At 37.9% G+C, this 20,316-nt stretch overlaps 1 protein-coding gene across 1 annotated transcript in view; it reads right to left on the bottom strand.

Annotated features, from left to right (window-relative positions):
• Window positions 1–20,075, bottom strand: part of LOC114062335 (rho GTPase-activating protein 10-like) — a gene marked incomplete at its 5' end in the record, with an annotated part of 82,083 nt that extends 62,008 nt beyond the window's left edge. Inside the window, 8 exons of the mRNA XM_027893633.1 lie at window positions 5,043–5,108; window positions 6,419–6,461; window positions 7,593–7,674; window positions 10,650–10,744; window positions 12,399–12,505; window positions 13,631–13,760; window positions 17,905–18,009; window positions 19,965–20,075. Coding sequence (XP_027749434.1) covers window positions 5,043–5,108; window positions 6,419–6,461; window positions 7,593–7,674; window positions 10,650–10,744; window positions 12,399–12,505; window positions 13,631–13,760; window positions 17,905–18,009; window positions 19,965–20,075 — 739 coding nt within the window. The remainder of the gene's footprint in view (window positions 1–5,042; window positions 5,109–6,418; window positions 6,462–7,592; window positions 7,675–10,649; window positions 10,745–12,398; window positions 12,506–13,630; window positions 13,761–17,904; window positions 18,010–19,964) is intronic.
• Between the last annotated feature and the right edge of the window lie 241 nt (window positions 20,076–20,316).

The following is a 20,316-nucleotide window of genomic DNA, read 5'->3' as shown; positions in this document are numbered from 1 at the left end:
GGGAGGTAAAATATTGCAGTCCTGAAGCTGACACAGATGTTTGAGAGGCCACATAATAAGCAGCCAATCTACAAACACAACCATACTCCACCTTCATAATCACATTGGCCTGGAAGAATAGAAATGACACAAAATACCTGTGTTTCCACTCCAAGGAAATCTTTTCAAATAACAGATTATGTAGTATTCTTATTCAAAATATCCTTCAACAAAGGAAGACTTGTGGAGAATTCCCAGCTTCAATACCAAGCTGTTCCAACCCAGAGAAGGAAAATTAAAACCAGTCGTATGAGAAAAAGTTTCTTCCCAAATAAATATTAGATGAAGTATGTAAAAATCATTAGCCTTTTAATGAATTACTGTCAGACACAGCCATAATACACAGCAATAATTCTCAATATGGTAGAGAGAACTTGGCATTTTTTACCTACTCCTCCTGCCTAGCCTTGATACATCTTTTCCTTCTCTCACCCCCTTCTCTCCCTCACACAGTCTGCAGCCTCCTCAGCCATTCCAGAACTTTGAGCCTGCTGAACTAGTCCTCCCTGTTAGCACCGCTCCTTCCTCTGTCTCAGCAGGGAGCTGACAGGCCAAGGATGCAGCGTGGTTGCTCCACCTGGGCAAAACCAGGCCTTTTCTCTGCCCAGGATGCAGGCACCACTGCAATGGTGCTGAGTCTTAAGGCAGAGGTCACGTTGAAAGCTGGCTTTATTTTACCTGCGGTCATCAAAAAACACAACTCTAGAATATGCTCGTAGTTTAGCTGTGCACAAGAAAAAAAACTGAAAAAACCCTCAGCTCTGAGGCCGCAATATTCCTCTCAAAATACGAAGTTATCAACCCAACCAAATAAGTTTTCCATTGATCCCTAGAACAACTGTGATAGCATGCTATACACCACTTGGAGATACCAAAAAAAACCCCAACAAAAACCCAACAACATAGTCCTTAATATACTCCAAACAAGGGTCCACTAGAAATCTGTCCTGAGAGCAGCAATTACTTTTTATTTCAAACTTCTCAGAGGTGTCCAGGAAAATTCTGGTACCATAGTAGCCCCAAGTTCTTTAATGCTTTGCCAAAAATGCTTCGCACTTTTTTTATACAATGACACTACAGAACAAGCCTTCTGCATCATCGGCAAGATGCTAAAAAGCTGAATAAATACTGTCACACTCAGCTTTTGCTTATCTAGGAAGTTGATTCATGACTTCCTGTGCTTCTAACAATAAAATGGGGGGGGAACCAACTGTGCTGACCCCAAACATATATTTATAGGCTTAAAAATAATTAGGTCAAACCACAAAAACTAGTGCTTGGCATTAAAACACACATGATATGCAAAAGTTTCTGCAATAATGGCAGTATTGAAACCAAGACAATCCTCCAGCAATAATCATGAGTCTGTGATAGCAATTATCAGATAATTGATCAGTTTCAAATTCATCAACCTGAAAAAAGCACAGCTAATTGCTAGCAGACATCAAGGAGTGCAAAGAGGCATTAATGTTTCAACGCAGCTTTAGATGATACCTTTAAACGTACTTTCGAATGATATTTTATTTAAAATACACAAAGCTGGTTTGAAATGGTACTATTTCTGATTTAATCTGCACATTTCAGATCTTCAGCACATCCAACACTGATAATGCTTGGCATTTACAGAACACAATTGATAAGATGACTCATTGCAAGGAATAGCTCACCACTGACTGAAACGCTGAAGGGTTCAGACGCTGTGTCTGCCGGCTCAACCACTACTGGCAACTCGGAGCAGCAAAGCCCCGCAGCACAGTTTCCTTCATATTTACATTATCTCAAGATGCTTGGCTGTCTGATACCAGAATTTGGCACAGGTACACAGTTAGGGAAACATGCTTAGAAATACAAGGTATTGTAAGCAAAACAGCAGTTCATACTATTGTAAGCAAGGTATGTAGGCAAGTTTACTTTGTGACTGGCATTGTACATGACGCTGACAGACTTGTAACATAGCTGCAAATACAACTTCTTATATCAAACTCCATAGCAAGGAAACAGCCGTACAAGTGGCACTCTAAATTCAAGGTAATGCCAGATTTTATTTTTTTTTGTTATGTGAAAAGGTTTTCTACTTCCTCCTCACCGTCTATTCTCTGTCTCAGGAGCAGACAGCCTGGAGACTCAGCTCAATGCTGCCATCTTTCTCTGCAGCTCAGATTAGCAGGTTTTGCTCTGGCAAACACTTTACCTATCGCATTCCCACAAAAGGTACAACAAACGACCTGCACACAAAAACACGCACAGAGTCTTTAACACCGATGCAAAAAGCTCTTTGATGTTTCTTGAGACATTTACCCCGTTGTATTATTCTCAGTAGATAATTCTAAACTAAATTCTCCAAACAGAATCCCAAAATCAAGACAAAACATAGGTGTGCGTCCAACCAGCATCGTGTTCCATACAGGAGAGACAGGATGCATATCCTGGTGCCTCAGCATCTGCTACCAGGTAAAGCACAGCCAATGTCTTATCAGGCAATGCTGAACCAGGAGCTCACATGCATTTTAACCAAGGCACCGCTTTCAACGCTTCTAATTCATTCAGAGCAAATCATTTCCTTCTTGGCTTTATTGAAGGGAACATAACTGAGAAAAAATTCTCCAGCCATTGACAAGTTTATGCTCAGTATCTCTGTTAGGCTCTTCTCTCTCTGAATACCAGACTACTTCTGCTATGACATGACAAGACTATTCTCAGTTTCCACCCACACTAGACTGTCCTCTCTTTCCACCCACACCAACCTCACACCCATTATGATTAAAAGAGATAAAAACATGGCACACAAGCACTGTCTCTGAAGAAGCATCTGTCCTGCTTTCTTCTGCTGAACATAACTTGCTTTTGATATATTATCATTAAAATAAAATACCCAAGTAAAAATTGTTTTTAAGAACAACTACAGGTATAAAAATCCTGCAACCCCAAAGATAGATTTTCTTTATCAGACAATTATTTGGTCAAACTCTTCTGAGGCAAACAGCTGAATGCTCTCCTGCCCCTCCATTTGTTTGTTTTGTTTTGTTTCTTAAATGCAGCTGATGTTAAGTTCAGAATCACTAAACAAAAAATCATCAACAACTGCTTGGAATGTAATGGACAAATCAAGCTCACTGAAACAGAGCTAAGTGGATACTGACTTCCTGGAAGATAGTGCCTCACCTAAATCCATTCTTGAAACCCTGGGAAAAGAAATATTAATCAAACATGGATTTATGTTTATTTCTTGAGTACTCTCCAAAACAAACTTAATAGATAAGATGTCTTTTCCATTGAAAGAAATTACCACACTCTACTGACTGCAGGCCTCCTCTGTCTTGAACAACAAGAAGGTTACACACATATTTTGCACCTTCTTACATGCCCTTAAATCAAGGCATAAAGGGCAGAGTGGACTTAAACTTCCATTCAGTTTAGCCTATCTACACACAGCCACAAGAAGAAAAAAAACAAACCATTTTTTAAATAGCTACTTCATGAAGAAAATGTTCACACTATTTCCACAGTTATGTTCTTGTTTTGCTTTCCTTGGAGGGTATCAGAGAAAGAAGGAAAAAGAAGAAGAAGAAAAAAAAAAAAAAGACTACTTGAAGAAAACTATCTGAACACACTTATAAATAATAAACCAAAATATAGCATACCATAGATCAAAACCAGTCTCTCATTTACATGACCACATGCAACTCTTTACATGAAATCTGCCTCACTCACTGCAAAGAGCAGATCTAGTCTATATTGAAGCAGGGTTTTGCAGGGAAGGCAACTTATCTGTAGGACACCAGCTTTATCTGCAATGTTTCCCAGCTGAAATATTCAGATTGTAAATGCCAGTAACTGAAATCTAAAGTGATGAGACAGGCAAACCTTATCTGAAAAATATTCAAAAGAACAGAATGAACAAAAATAACACCAGACAGAATATGGTCTAATCTGGAATAACATCTTTAATGCATCAGACAGGGCTGCTACAAAAAAGTCCACGAGAAAAAGGATTTCAGATATTCCTTGCTGTTTAAATGCAAAATTCTCAGTATCACAAAGGCTGCTTGGTCTTACTAATAATATTGTATAGTAAGTGTATGCATAGAAAACAGCTTCTCAGTAATGCCCTGCACTGACAGCAAGTATGAACAGCCCATTCTTCTGTTCAGCTATCTTATTTAAGCTGGACTGTGATACAAAGAAAGATATAAGTATTCTGCCCCGTGCAATGCCAAATCTCTAGGAAAAAAAGATACAATTCCTGAAAAACCCTCAGTCTCCCCTTTGGGAGCGGGAAGCAAGGTCAACAACGTAAGAGAAAAACAAAATGCACACAGAGAAATTTCAACATCTCTTTTAACAAACTAAGAAATATACAGCAACCAGTTACCTAATTTCATCTCTTCACCTCTTGTTTTTAAAAAACCTCAACAGGTTCTCCAAAGCCTCTCCACAAGCCATCTAAACTAGCCCTTTAATACTGTCTGCATACTAACCTCTTTATTCCACCTCCAACTCTGGAGGTACAACAATGAGAATACGCAATAGTAATCCTGACAGCATGTTTGTCTCTGGTGTGATACTAACTCCACCAAAAGGACTGTGATACCTTTTGTAAGTCACTTGCCTGCTCAGCTCCTGTTCTTCTATCTTAAAGTGACTAAACAGAAATGGAATTCTAAAATAACTTAGTCTGTTCCAACAGGTCAGCAAAGGTACAGGAACTGCCTACAAGACACAGGTTTCTTTTAGCTGTTGCACATAAACACTGGCTGCCTTTGTCAAGAGACGTGCTATTTCTCACTTGTGAGCACTTCTTGAAAATACATCTCTTGAAGGAAAGCCATACACTAAGGGCTGGGACTGGACTCCTGCCCCGGTCAATGTAATCAGTGAAATGTCTACTATGTAAAAGTCTTTTCCAGAGATCTACAGGACACTTTATCACACAGGCCTTCTTCAAAGAGCAGACCCTTCAAAGAGCTTCACCCTCTTCACTAACAGGTTGCGTTGATCATTACCTCGTGTTTCAACAGCACTGATGCACTTTTTGATGACGGTGAACCCAATTTTATCCAATTGTGCACCTACAAGACAAAAAAAAAAAAAAAAAAAAAGGTTCGAACAGTTTTAAAGCACCATTGCAATTATGTCTTTTCAATGAAAATAAGGCTGGACTTAATCATATAGCTAGTACTTCTGAAGCAGAACTGTAAATATTCTGGAGCGGAAATACTCTATCACTTTTTCTAGACAAATTATGCTTTCCTCCTTCACAGTCCTGCCTAGCCCAGCTAAAGGCTCATTCTTATGGTAGTGGCTTCACTGAATCTGTTCACAGCAGCATCCTTTGAAGAATGGGATCTCTGATTAGTTACATATGTTGGCAGATGCAAAATGGAATTCAACAGTACTTACTGCAACATCGACAACATCTGAGAGAGTTCACCAAATGGGACAAGGAAGTACTTATGATGAAAAAACATAATCATCAACAGAAGGGCTTTTACTGAGTCCTACCCTAAGCCAAAGAAATTCCCACACTAAAGATACAGGACACATGTATATAATTTCACAGCAGTTAATGATCTGACTACATGGAAGCAGATGCATTAACAGGACAGCAGCTGAGCTCCAGCATTCCTTTGTTGTTCCTATCTTACACTTCTTTACATCAAAACTTCATTTAAATGCTGATGTTGCAAAACTGCCCTTCCCCCAAACATCTGGCCTTCTTGCTCCTGGGGACCTGGTCTTGCACGATGAAAAGAAAAATCTGTGGAAGAAATTCTATTAATAACACCATGATCCAGCTTTAACCAGCAATTTAGTTATTTAAAAAAAAAATAAAATAAAAAAAAAAGCATAAATTGCCTGCTAATAAAAGAAGGATACCTGTTTTCATTCACTTAGCTAACAGAAGAAAGCTAATGTTGTCTAAAGCAAGCCTTTTCTTCTACTTCCATTTTGGTTTATATTTTAAATGCATGCATTCAGCTTTTTTGCTGACCTTTATGTTCAGCTGCAATTGCTTTTAAAAGCATACTTACACGTTCTAACAGATGTGTGCACACAGTTTGGATTAAGAAATTGTGCTGCATTTACATACAAATTCAGCTAATTTTGAGTCAATTTCAAGCATGAAGTAAATTGGCAAAAACAATCAGACCGTTTCTCTAGCTTATGTCCAGTCCTACAATTCTTACACACACACTAAACTGAGTTACTGTGAAAACCCATTAATTACAAAATCCCCAAATATATTCAGAACTCCAGATTTAAAAGTAAAATATTTAATTAAGTTAAATCCACTGGGAAAAAACCAAAACATACCTTTGCCTTTCTCAACTGAAAAATGTTAACAGAAATCAGCTTTAATACTAATTTAAATACTTACTTCCCTCTCGGTTTGCGTTTGGTTTATTCAAATTGATGAAGAGCTAAGACAAAAGAAGTAAAAAGACATAAGTTAATTTAAAACTGCTATGAAATCAATTAAAAGGCACCCCTGATCTTAATCCTCAGTAGGCATAAAAACAGCTGTTTACAGCTAAAACATATTGCCTTCAACTGCAACAGCTCCAACAGCAGGATCAGAGGTCCATGCCACCTCAGATAGTTGATAACTGCACTTTTTAGGGAGTGAAAGCTACAAAAAATTCTCAACAAACACAGTTCCTTGGGGAACAGAACAATGCTAGCTATAGCCAGTGGAATTAATTGTGATTTACATGCTCCATGTTCCTATGTTTTTTGACATTTGTTTTTTAAATTTCCCACAGTTGCAACTCATTCATTGTTGTGAACTGCCTTCATGAATCCTGGGACTTACATCCCAGTTTGGTATTCACAGAAGTTGTAAACTTACTGGGGAGTCCAGCTCAGAAAACATGTCATGGTAATAAACACCTCTGCAAATGAAACCAGATTTGTGTAACAATGATGTCAATAAATCTTTCTGCTAAAATTCCCATTAGCCAACTACTGGGGACAGGCATGTGACTGTCATTGTCTAGAAAACCCCATTATTTCTGGCCCACAAGACCAACATATTTATGATTGCAAGAATAATCTACAGTGTGTCTCCATTCTACAGTTCAGATCCATTTCCTTATGTGAGCCAGAAATTGGGCAAATTCAGGTACAACCTCAGCCCCATTGAGAGAGAGGAATCATTTTTATCTAGTTTAAAAATAAAATAATACCATGTAACTCACACAGATTTTGCCACTGTAATGAAATATGTCAGCATAAGACTAAGTGAACATGCTTATACTAGACATTTTCTAGAACACCAATAATATCACTGTGATGGGAAACCTTTTATAAAAATCGATGCTGTCATTACAATGAAAAATATCTCATATCAGCATTAGCAGTTATCTACACTGAGCTTTACCAAGTTACTCATCTCTCCTGAGTTTTATTTCACTTTTATCCTTTATTCATTGAATCTATCATTTTGCAAACTACATAATCCCAGTTTACTAAAGTATAAATGGCATCAGAAAGCAGAGGGTGAGAGAATTCTCCATTATACTATTAAAGAATATTTTAAAAATGACAGTTACAGCTTCTTTTCCATCCAAGGCTTCCATCCATAGCTTCCTGTCTTCCTCAGAAAATGCCTGCATGGTTACAGGAACTCCAGGCCTGTAAATGTACCAACAACATAGATTAACTGCACTCACCAGCAACCAAAAAATATTTGTCAAATTCTGCTTCCAACTACAAGCATAAGCCTGTTGTATTAAAAGCTAGAAAAACTTCTCATTCATTTTCACCTTGCCATAAATTTTATCAAACCACACAATTTAGTCACAGCATAGAACTGCACAAGTACAATTACTTCCTGCTCAAAATCTCTTTTCAGACAACATGCGATGACATTAATTTCTGCAATTAATAACCTTTGTGACTAAAACAATGTAATACTGGTATTAGCAAGGACAGTAAGCAATTCAGTTTCTCAAGCCGTACCAGCTTTTTTCCAATGGGAATGGGTCTGGCTGCAGTGCAGAGCTGCAACCATCATAAACATGCAAATTTAATCACTCATTGAAAAACCACCCAAAGTAAACTAACTAAAAACCCAACATGCTCATTTGTCTTTTTTTTGTCTACTTTCTTGTACTAGTTTGAACTACAACTAGTTTCCTTACCCAGGGAAAACTTTCCTCCTTTTCACTAAATTACAACAGTCAAAGTATCCACCTACAGGCAATACCTCAAACTCAGTATATGTTGCAGGAAATATTATTTACTTGCCTGCAAATTAAAGTCAAAAGAGACAAAGTCTTCCCTCCTCCTTGTCCTGCATTGGAAAATTTAAAATCTAAGTAGTATTTCAGCTCTTTATCAATAGAATATCTTTTTCCTACCTCTGTTGTCTCCTTAAGATTTATATTTCTCTACATTTACCACTAGTCACTTTCAACTAAACATGATGAAGTACTAGAAACATAACAAAAACATCGCTTCCCAGAGATTTAGCCAGGAACTTAGCCCCTCAGAGCTTATAGCCATAAGTATCAGATTTAAAAAAAAAAAAAAAAAAAAAAAAAAAAAAAAAAAAAAAAAAAAAAAAAAAAAAAAAAAAAAAAAAAAAAAAAAAAAAAAAAAAAAAAAAAAAAAAAAAAAAAAAAAAAAAAAAAAAAAAAAAAAAAAAAAAAAGGAAAAAAAAAAAGAAAAAAGAAAAAAACCACCTCAGCTTTCCTTTTAAAAGAAAAATATGTAAATTTTCAGCTAGCTCCAAGTTATGCTCAGGTCACACACAAGGCTGAATGTTTGCTACTGAAAAGTCTTTCCTAAAATTTTATGACTTTGCCTCCTTCCAAAGCACGGTAACAAAGAAAACCCCATGCCCAGCCATCAATCTGTATGTTATTTTTTAACTTGGACAAGCTGAGGGATAAGTGTGCCCTGAACTGATACCAAGGAAACAAGCTAATGGCCTGCAGCACAGAACTAATCTCCATGGGAACATCTCAGTACTACACACATATATTATTAAAAGAAAAATGTCTGATATCAAGGTCACAGTGGACCAGTTGTGTCTATTCTATCTAGACAGAAAGATGAATTAGACTTTTCCTACTTTTACCAGAGAAAAGAATGAGAACATGTTTTGGAGGATCAAGGAAGCACTGCTCTCCATCCATCTCTGTTTAAACTTGAGATACCCCATTGAGCAGATGGCACACAGAGGGGGACAGACTGACATTTCTCATGCTACTTTTTAACAACTTTAGCAGAGTCAGTTTGAAATCAGTTATCCAAACTGACCAATACACTGACCCAAGAGGAGCTGCTTCCAAGAGTATAAATCTTTACTCTCTTTCCTTCTCTTGGAACAGTGTGTTAGAATAGTTAAGCCACATCCTTCTCAAGTTAAAAATGCAAGTTCAAACCATGTTGTAGACTGGTGACAAATGCCACCCGAGCTGTAAATGAGCATCTTGCCATCTGCCACGTGAGCTAGAAGTTTTCTGATGCAGTGGTAGTTTCACATCCGTTGACCCATTCCTTGTTATAGGAACAGACATGCCTCAGGCAGGTCAGTCTAGCTAGGCATAGCCTTGGATCTAAGTTCGCGCTCATGCACATCATCCTTATCACAGGCATATTCACAGACCACTAGCAATCATAGGATAGAGGGGCCTGACAGCACTGGCTACTTCAGCATTTGAAGTGAAAAGCACTAAGAATTTGATAGGGGGAAAAAAAACCCAAAAAACTATAAAACTTGAAAACCTACTACGTTATAAATTAGACTATAGTTAATTGGTATAAGAAAGGAGCAAATGTATAGGTTAAACAGCTTAGGGCAGGAGGGGGATGGAGGGGGGTGGAAATGTGAAAACTCAGCAACAGTCCATTACTTTATATCTGGCCTTTAATTCTAGATATGATCCATTTCTGCACAAATACAATCTGCATCAAGAGAATGTAGCATTACTACAGCTGTATTTATTTGCAGTGCCCTAGTAAGTTGGATTCTCTCACCTTCATAAATGAAGGAGACTATAATGCTGCCAAAACCAAATATTTTGAGAACCTCTAGTGAAAAAAGTGAGCAACTATTTTCTTTTGAAATAGAGCAACAAAAAGGTGGTGCTTCAGAAAGACAGTGGCAAAGATGTTCAAGATGCAGTGGATGATTACATCAGCCACAAAAAGCCTCAAAATCTTATTTTCAACCTGAAAATCCAGCATTTATCTTCAGCAGCACATCATTTTGGAAAGCACGACTGTAGCACAAAATGGTCATGACTGTATGAATTATTACTGTGACCACAGTCTTTCACCCCAGCAATACGTACTTCAATTTAAGCCATATTTCTTCACTGCCATTACAACAACTCTTCATAGTTTCTCTAATTTTTTTCTATGTTTTTCCTTCATGTGAGCTCAGACAACATCTACATGTAAGTTTAATTCCTCCCTACAATATTCACCTACATGCAACTGAGGTAAAACCCAGTGAGCCAGGGCAGCACTTGCCTACCCCTCCAGTGACCATTTCCCACCGGCAGTCTGAACGAGGCACTGAGGAGATCAGAAGCAAACACAACAGTAATTTTACTGCAGTAGTTTTAACTAGTTCTTAGTGTGTTTCACAAGCTTACCTGTCTGAAGCTTCTAAGTCAAAACAGAATCGTCTGTCTATTGTATCTGTATTTCTTTTGGTACAATAGGTGAGGACGAACAGTTCCTCATCACCCTGTAAAAAGAAAGTTTTCATATGCTCGACCCAGTAACTGAAAGCTCCAATAAGCCAGCTATACTAAACAACTAAGGTAAATTTATACTAAAATAATGGCAAATGCTATGCTGAAAACTGACACTTGCAAAAGAATTTGTTTTCACTTCTCTGCACAACAACATATAAATTCTACGGCCATTTACGAGCCATAAAGCAAAAACATTGAGTCCATTTCAGCTGGAACTTTACAGCATGGCTCAGTATCACAGTAAGTTGAACTAACAAGAAGTATTTTGCCATAAAGGTTTTGCACCTGTTACAATATAAGCACACAATGAGTGTAAGAGATTTCTCCCATTTTTTTGTCAGACACAGTGATCAGTGATTTCTGTAGTAAAGGTTATTGCTACACCAACTAGAGCAATGCTCTAAACTATAACCTGTCTTACAGAAGCATTTTTATTTCAAGACCAATCAGCACTAGGATCTTTTTTTACCCAGAAATCACATAAACTGATCTGTGGATGCTGCATGAGTTGTACCAGATTTAATCAGGATTAACTGCACATTTCAATTATTTATTGTCTTTTTCAGCACCTCTGACACAGAAGATTGTCACTGAAAGAGTCATTGCATTGTGGGTTTCCAAACAGGAGGTCTTCTAATATAGCAAAAATGGCTTCAAAAGTGTTTTAGAATGCTGAATACTTGGACATATACTATATATTATATTAACTAAAATGATTTATTACAATTAAGAGTAAATCAGGATAAAAAATTCATAGAAGTACTGATGAGATTAAGGAAGCCAAATACCACTAATTTTCAGTACATCAGGTTTTCCAGAGCTTTTGAAAAATTCTTCCAAGTTCAATACATGTGTAAATATACACAGTCCTCAAATGATGAAAATCATCTCCCCTCTGCTCAAACTAACAGGATATAATAACTTGATAAAATTACAACAACATGATTTTCTATCCAAATTTGAAGACAGGACAGGGTACTGCATTTACAGGCATATTGACTGAAGCATTACTTTCCAGCTTCAGATATCCTTTTTCCTTGCAACAAAATGCATTTCATCCATATTAATGCATTCATTCAATGTGTCATCTCTGAAGGTGCTGAGTGCCATCAATTCCCAACTATTTCAGAAGGAATTAAAGCCATTTAAAGATCAACAAAGTCTCGGGTCTTGAATATTTCAGATACTATCAAAGATATCTGAAATTACATTCAGTTATCAGCACGAATTATATCCCTATGAAAATCCATTTTTCTAATCCCACTTCTAGTTCTTAAATCTCTAAAAAAAATTAAAAATCTGACTGGAACATGTAAGAAAGGAATTTTTAAGTCTATTTTATTTTCCTGATTTATACTTCAATAAGTTAAATGCCTCATGAATAAACTGGATTCTAAATAGTGAAACACTGAGTGTTATTTGTACCATGTCCTCTGGTCTTCTAAAAGGAAGCAACTGGAAAGTGTACAGAATTCCTATCTTTTAATCCATCCATAACTTATATGGTAGAATAAATTGCATGAGGAAAGAGTAAAAAAGGGGCAAGGAGGGTAGAGAGGGAGAGTTCTTGACACATCTTATCTGGCACATCCTCTGATCTCGATACGCAACAAGTATTAGAGTAGAATATTAAAATATACTCACAACTTTTCCTCCTGATCGGTGTTCAAATGGGATCATGGTGAACTTCTTTGTCTCTTTCCTATACATGCAGTAGTGCTTCACCCAACTGGAACCAAAGGGAGCAGGTCCTACATAACATGAAAGCATTAAATACTATTCTAAGACCTGTTAAATGTAGTATTTTATATATATGCTTAATTACAATTGTAAAGAATTATTACATATCTTTGTTTCACTACTATTGACAAAATAATATTCCCCTATAAAATAAATACCTCTTGGAAACTTTATTTAGCAGAACATGGAAAGCTAGATTTACGCCTGGTAACTTGAAGCTAAATAACCACAGATTGCAACCTGTGTTGCAAGTTCTACACTACCTACTGATTAAAGTCTGATCACAACTTCTGACACCTAAAAGTCACTTCTAACTACTCAGCAGAGCACACCCTACATAGAATATACTTACTTAAGAGCCCAGCCTACTGCAATAGAGTATTGTTGAGATTTGCATCATAATGGTAACTGTTCATACTTGGATTCTCACCCTACCTATCTGCTCACTTCTATCACTTCACTTCCCTAAGGTCTGCAAAGGAATCTTCTCCTTCTGTAAAGGCAGACATCTTAAAAATATGATTTAGGCAATATGTTTTAAAAAAGATTACTTTGTTTCCATTCCTTCAGCAGCAAGTGCTCTGCATTTGGCTTTTTTACTAGTGTGAGAAAGATTTATAATTGTTTCAAATATTGCCAGGATATTATTTGTGTAACATACACCTTCATAGCACGATTTTTAACAGCAGTTACCTAACATATAGCCCTGCTTTATTTGATCTTATGATCAGAATTAGGTACTGAAAGCACATCACTGAATCAAGGAAATGACCTCCAATTTCAGCATACTAAACAAGCCCAATTTTGAGAGTCTAATTTGACAACTCATGTTGTCTGACAAAAAATGTTTGACAGTTCTAGGGGAGGTCATTAGAAGGGGATTATAAATAATGTGAAATCCATTCTTTGGTCAACTAAAACTTTCCCAAATTCAGACACCGTTACTAAGAACTGTCGCACTTACAGCTCCATGTCCTTTTTATGAGCCATAGTAACACTTCCATTAGAGGTTTTGAACATTTACTTGGATGACTGTTAAATAAACTCTAAATACTTTGCTTCTTTATGTTACCTGGAGAAATAAGACTTGCCTACATGCACAATATGGGCACTATGGAATACAAAATACACCTTACTTTTTTCCTGTACATAGAGGTAGCCTTCCATGGTGAAGTGATTTGCCCTTTTATGCTCCTGAGGATTCCTTCTGATCTTGTTCATGAGCTCCTCTACCTCTGACCTTGTTCCTTCAAAACGATTTCGTGTCTAAAAGAAGACAGCAAAAGCTCTTTAGTAATGAGAGTGGAAAAAATACTTACTCTTCCTGGCAGATAGGAGTTATAATCATGAACTGGGTTTACATGGCAAGGTTTTAGTGTCCAGGGGTGCCACAGAAGGGGCCTTTGTGAGAAGCTGTCCCCCTTGCACCACTAAGGGGGAGAAGGTAGAGAAAATCAGCAGTAGAGTTGAGCTCAGAAGAAGGGAAGGATGGCGGAAAGGTACATTTAAGATTTGGGGTTTATTTCTTGTTACCCTGCCCTAATAAATTAAACTGACCTTCCCCTGTCAAGCCTGTTTTGCCTGTGATAGTAACTGGTGAGTAATCTCTCCCTGCCCTATCTCAATCCACAACCTCTCCAGCTGAGAAGGGGAGTGACAGAGCAGCTTTGGTGGTCACCTGCCATCCAGCCAGGGTCAACTCACCAAAAATAACTGTAAAATGAGAGAATGACTCAGGCTATTTTAGGACAGTCAGTGCACAATTTCCATACATATTTACTCTCCAGGTTCCCTGATATCCTTCAGAATTAATGTATGGTTTAGATATTGGCTGCTATGACTGTGAAAAGCACATAAAGAGTGCCAGAGTAGATTTCTATAACAATGTGCTGACCTGTTCAGAAAGAAGTGAAATACTGAGTGCAAAATTAATTTGAATATTCAAGTTTCCTTACTGAAATATTACTACACATACTGGCTTAATTCATGATATTCTTACTAGTTGTCAGGAAATAGAGGATTTTCTGTGGTTATTGAGGAAACAAAAAAAGACAGAAAGGTCATCAACAAATACATTCCCAGTGTTTAGAGCACACACAAGCAGAAGCAAAAACAAACTCCAAAAAATCCCTGAAAGTCCAGTTGATTATTATTCCTGAATGTCACTTCCAAAGTCAGTAAGCAGCCAACAAGAGATTTATTAGAATATTAGTAAAAACAAACAGAAAGTAACCATACAATCCACAAATTACACAATAGGACTACACAAAATAACAGAGCAGTGCACACCTGACACAAGAAACTCTTCAGTTTGGTCTGAAAAACACTGATAATCAGTCAATGAGTAAATAAAACCAAAACAATCATGATAATACTTGTTTTTTCAGCACATATGCACCTGTCCAAACAGCAAACACTGAAAATACGCATTTAAATTCCATCAGGTACTTTCCCCAGCTGGTACATGCATTCTGAGGAAAGCACAGACTTCCAGTTGCATGCTTATGAGTCTTGTTGCTTTCTGAAAATGGATGAGCTTCTGAAAATGTTGCCTCACCTATTTTATTTTTTCCCCAGGATAAGCATACACTGACCCGAGTATAAACAAGTACCAGTGTTTGTCTATAGACAGTTCTAACTCCTGACCAGCCATCTGTACGTGCAAATTTCAGATTTATGCACAGAAGTTTATTTGTGGGCACAAACACAGTCTATGCAAGCAGATCTGAGTAGCCACCATATCCACATGTTTTACAGAGGAAAGCTGAAGATATTTGTTAGGTGATGACTAAGAAAAATGGCCTATCTTACCTCCAGGCAAAGCAACTGCTCTAAACCCTCCCCCATATCCATCATCCCAATTTCTGCTCACATCTGCTGGCAAATTTTGGAGTTAGACCCTGCACATAACTAATTTCCAAGGTTCCTAACAATTTTATAAGCTTCTTTTCATAATTTCCTAAAAGAGTTCCCTTAAAACACATATTCTGTCCACAGGACAAAAGCAAAAAAATTGTTAGTGACAGACTGTTCATACCTAAACCTTCCTGTCTGAGCACTGATCACTCCGAAGTTAGATGCTTTGAATGATCCTGCCAGGGTCTTTGTCTAAGCTGTGAAGTGATCACAAGTTCAAATGTGTAAAATGCATCCTGTGAACGGTGGGATGAAGCACCATGGGCTCCAGGAACCTGAAGGAAATTTCTATCTTCCTTTTGTGCTATGACAAAGCTGAGCTTAACCAGGAGTCAACCACAGCTGCTGTGTGGCTATGCCCCCTCTTCCCAGGGAAGATCAGATTTCCTAGCAAGGAAAAAGACCATGGTTAAGGCTGCAAGGATCCTTGTATGGATCTGGGCACAGACCTGAGATAACAGGAGAAAAGTCCTGATAGTGCAGGAGAATGTAGTTGGAGATATGGGGTTCTATAAGAGAAGATGACTGTTGGAAGAATCAGCTTTCTAGTGGCTTGGGTTGCAAGGCTTGGTTGGGTCTCTTTTGGTTTTTTCATTTGACGGGGTGGGTAGAGGGCAGTGAGGGGAAAACAGGGTATGGGGCAGGGTGGGCAGAGGAAATCCACAGCATAATTCTCAAAGTAAAGACAACCTGAAAGAAAGGTAAAGCAATTACTAGAGCTACACTGGCAACTCTCAAATCATTCTCCATATCCAGCTAGGCTCTCCATACTGAACCTTGTACCCTTCAACTGCTAACACATCAACCCCGTGTTCTGCCAGCAGCTCAGCTGTACCACAGCCAAGCCTCAGTTCATTTTTCCCTTGGGAATTTTTGTTCAACACAGTGAAGAATGTGCCATGACCTCTCATGATCTCTTCAGATGCTTCCTTCTATTCTCCTCTTATCTTAAATAGTTGTTAATTGTTGTCCTCCTTTCTTTCTACAGTTTTTTTTCTATCTAGTCATAAAATTTGATCTTTAGAATTTGCTGGGGCACACTATAATACCATTCAGTCAATTGAATCTGCAGCTGTTGATGTTAGCTTACTTCCTTAATACTCATCACCTTCTTCAGATCACTCCACTGGCTCTTTTCCATCTTTAATCTGAAATCTACCTCCTCAAAACCATATCACTGTATCAGAGCTTCCCTCTCACGTTTCATTTCTTGCCCATCTTGCATCACCTTCCCTCTATCCACTGCTGCTCCTCCCTCTGCTAAGCTAAGCACACAGAAGAAGCAAGCCTGTCCTAAACTTTCCTCCAGAAGCACTGACTTCTGCCACAAAAGTCTGCTTATGAAGTTACCACTAATCAGTTCCCCTTCCCTTCCCAAACCAAACAACAGCTCAAAAGGAAACTTGAGACTTAAACATATGGGAAGAAAATTAAACTAATGGTACCATGACACATGAATCACGTCACTGTGTGTTACAACACCTGTAATCCTCTCTTCTGCCTTTCCGCCTCCCTGCTAGTTAAGCCACTTCTAAAAACAGACTGCCATCTCCAAGAAGTGGTTGCTGTGTCCAGATGCCATCAGAGGTCAACAAAACAGATGCACCATCATGAACTGATTGTTTGCATTAAGGTACATGGTTTGCTTCCTACCAACAGGTACATGCAAGTTCCTCTGAGCAAGTCTTATTCTTCAACAAATCCCAAGGAAGCAAACAGACCACCTGATTAGTGGCTCTGTCAGTCCCATTGTTCCAGCCTGTCACCTTGCTCCCTGTTCTCCCATTCCCGACCAGATCACACTGGGCAATCTGGTAGGAGGGTACGCTAAACTAGCAGTGGCCCCCTTTAGCCTGTCCTTGAAGGAACACATTGTTTTGTCAAAGACATCATGGGTGCTAACACCAAGATGTTCCTTGCCTGAAAGGGCAGCTGCAAGACAAATAGAAACTCCAAGTCACACACTGGTAGAGATGTCAAAACAAACAAACAAACAAACAAACAAAAAACACCACCACAAACCTAACTAAAAAAAAACTCCGAGCTTTTTTTCTTCCCTATCGATAACATAGCCCTATCAAGCAATGGCCACCACACTCAATTTTAAAATACACCTAAAACATTGAAAACCTAAGCATTTCATTACCCATCCTCTGAATCCTCCAGTTCTGTATGCATTTTTACAGACTTCATTCATTTTTCAACTCTTTCATAATAATAATCCTTGCGCTATCTCTCTATTGAAAAATATTAAAAGGAGCGGGAGCCTTTTACTTAGTGCTTATTTATCTACGGTATTATTAGACGTGACAAAGAACTCGTGGGAATTAGCAATGATTTGCTCGGCGATGTGGCTGATTATCCAGGAGATGGCACCATATCCCCAAAGTTCCCAAGCAATGCACCAGCACCGAGGTAAGTACTGGCGGTACAGATACTGCATACGCACCAACCTTAGCAGGTGATTTTACTCACATAAGTAGACTCAACTTACATTTTGTATATTTATCTGCAGGGCCATTTTGTAATGATTGAAGTCTTTAGCAAGTTCATATCCCTGATGATAGAAAGTGAACAAACCCTGAAAAAACGATAGCACCTGAAATAGAAATAAGACTTGTTAGAATGAAAAACTCCATTTACTTGTATACAATTGCCTGCACAGGGGCACTCCTGGGCGATCCTGCCTCTGGAATTTCACAGCTGATCTCTACTTTCCTTTTGACCATAGGGAATGTATATTCCCTATCTCCCAAAACTTTCCTATGCAATGTTTTCCTACGGATGTTCTGATACCATTGATGTCTGGAATAGATATTTGTGCACAAGGAGGTAATGATCACCCTATCTTTTAGTCACCATTTGCCTGGTCATTCCCCTCTTTGCTAATGATCATGTGGAGATGACTTTCTTATCAGAGTCATCTTGCTTGTTCAAAGAAGGAAGCTTTCCATTCAGTAACTTCACCCATCACTGCTTTTTGTGCACAGATCTGACCTTCTGTCAGCAACAGCAAATGATCCGCTTTGCAGTTTCTGACTTCAGCACTTACAATTTAGAAGAAGGAATGAATTATTCTACGCTGATACAACGTGCAGTCCTGTCTATCTCTCTCGTTTGGTTCAGGTTGTTGGAAAGAAGCAAGTGACAAATGAAAGAACAACTCTCTAAAGAAAACAAACCGAAGGACCTATTTAGTAAACTCTGAAGTCATATGCAAACAAATCGTTTTCAAAAATGAAAAAAAAATACATAAAGTATTATTAAGGGAAAAGGGAATAAGAATTTGGTACTAAATTTCAGCTTATTACTCTAGAGTAAACTGCAAATCCAAATTAAGCAACATGAAGTTCAGCCCCATCCAGAGGGAGTTTTCAGAAACGAGAAGGGGACATGTTTCAAACACATCATTTGAAGATTTATTACTCTAGTCTGGCTCTGAGGAAACTTCAAATGGTTTTAAACACATTAACCAAATGCAAAACTATTTAGGATTTAAAAAAAAAAAATTAAAAAAACCAACAGATACAAAATCCAACACAACTTTTAAATGCTTTTTTAAACGCTTTTTTTCCACAGCATTTTCACATTCCTTGAACAATGTTAATATAAATACAGCAATTTATTCCCAGCAATTTATTCCCCCTTAGGATTTTAGCAATTTCTTCATACAATGATAAACTATATTAAAATAGACAGTTGTTATGAGCTCCATAATGATCAATTACTTTGACTGGAGTCATTTGGAACTTTTTTCATTATTACACTAAAGTAATTGTATCAGAATAAAAGGACAGACTTGGCACAAAAAAACCAGATTTCAGAGCATGCGCAAATTTAACTTTTCTACAGTCCAACATCCCTTTTTCTCAGTATTGCACCTACTATTCTCCTAGTGTATGATAAATTTTATTTATACTACAAAGCTAATGCACATTTCAGAAAATTTTAGAATAAACTCTTCTCAGAGATTTAAGTAAGTCTGGAAAGTGCACATACGATTTTCACCGCAACTCAGTGGAATCCCTTGATTTCTATGCAGATTCAATTGCAAGTGAAATTAAACATATAAGGCTACTTAATAATGGGTTTTCTATCCAGCAGTACCTTCTTAATTAATTCATATCTGCAATGCTTTCCTAGCAGGCCTCTATATTCCACCTTCATAATGAAAATTAGAGTCTTTACATTATTTCATTGGTAAAAAAGCCCCAGTGCAAGAAGCCTGACACCAACATAAATTTCTTGAATCCTCTGTTCTATCACACACAGTACATTGAGGGGTTTGCAGTACAGCAAAAGGTTTCACACATTTTCTGAAACTCAGCATCAGTGGCTCCAAAACCGCTGTAATTACTGAGGTAAGCTTTGAGGTGCCTGGTTATGTGTACCCGTACCAGGAATTTGTACAGATTTAACAAGTTGCTTTAAATTCTGTTAAATCACACAACTACATGTGTTTTCCAGAAAACAGAGCTTGGCTTTTATCCAGTTGCATTCCTTCTCAGCCTACCCTTAAGAAACACAGGGTAGGCCGAATTCACTGGTACTTACAGGTTCCACACACTCAAATTTCTTCCGCTCCTGTATCTCTTGCAACTTGCACACGTACTCGAGGGACAGCTCGTAGAAGTGTTTTCTATTCTGCTCCACTAGGTTATCTGCCTGCACACAGAACACATCCAGTGATGTTTTAAAAGCATTTGCAGACAGCTTCAAGATGACACACATACAGCATACAAGTGGCAAGCGGATAAGATAATTTTCTCCAAACTAGGATTTGTTCCTTTACAACATGATCATTCATTTACTTTTAAACTGCAGCAGCAATTCCTTTTGTACTAGGCAACATGTTGTTTTGAGTCATAAGGCCAATTTTTTTTAAAAAAGTTCCAATAACACCTCT

Source organism: Empidonax traillii, unplaced genomic scaffold (genome assembly GCF_003031625.1).
Source record: "Empidonax traillii isolate 1590-97213 ecotype Southwest subspecies unplaced genomic scaffold, ASM303162v1 scaffold399:size634673, whole genome shotgun sequence".
In the NCBI taxonomy this organism is placed as follows: domain Eukaryota; kingdom Metazoa; phylum Chordata; class Aves; order Passeriformes; family Tyrannidae; genus Empidonax; species Empidonax traillii.
This window is presented reverse-complemented; position numbering and strand designations above follow the sequence as displayed.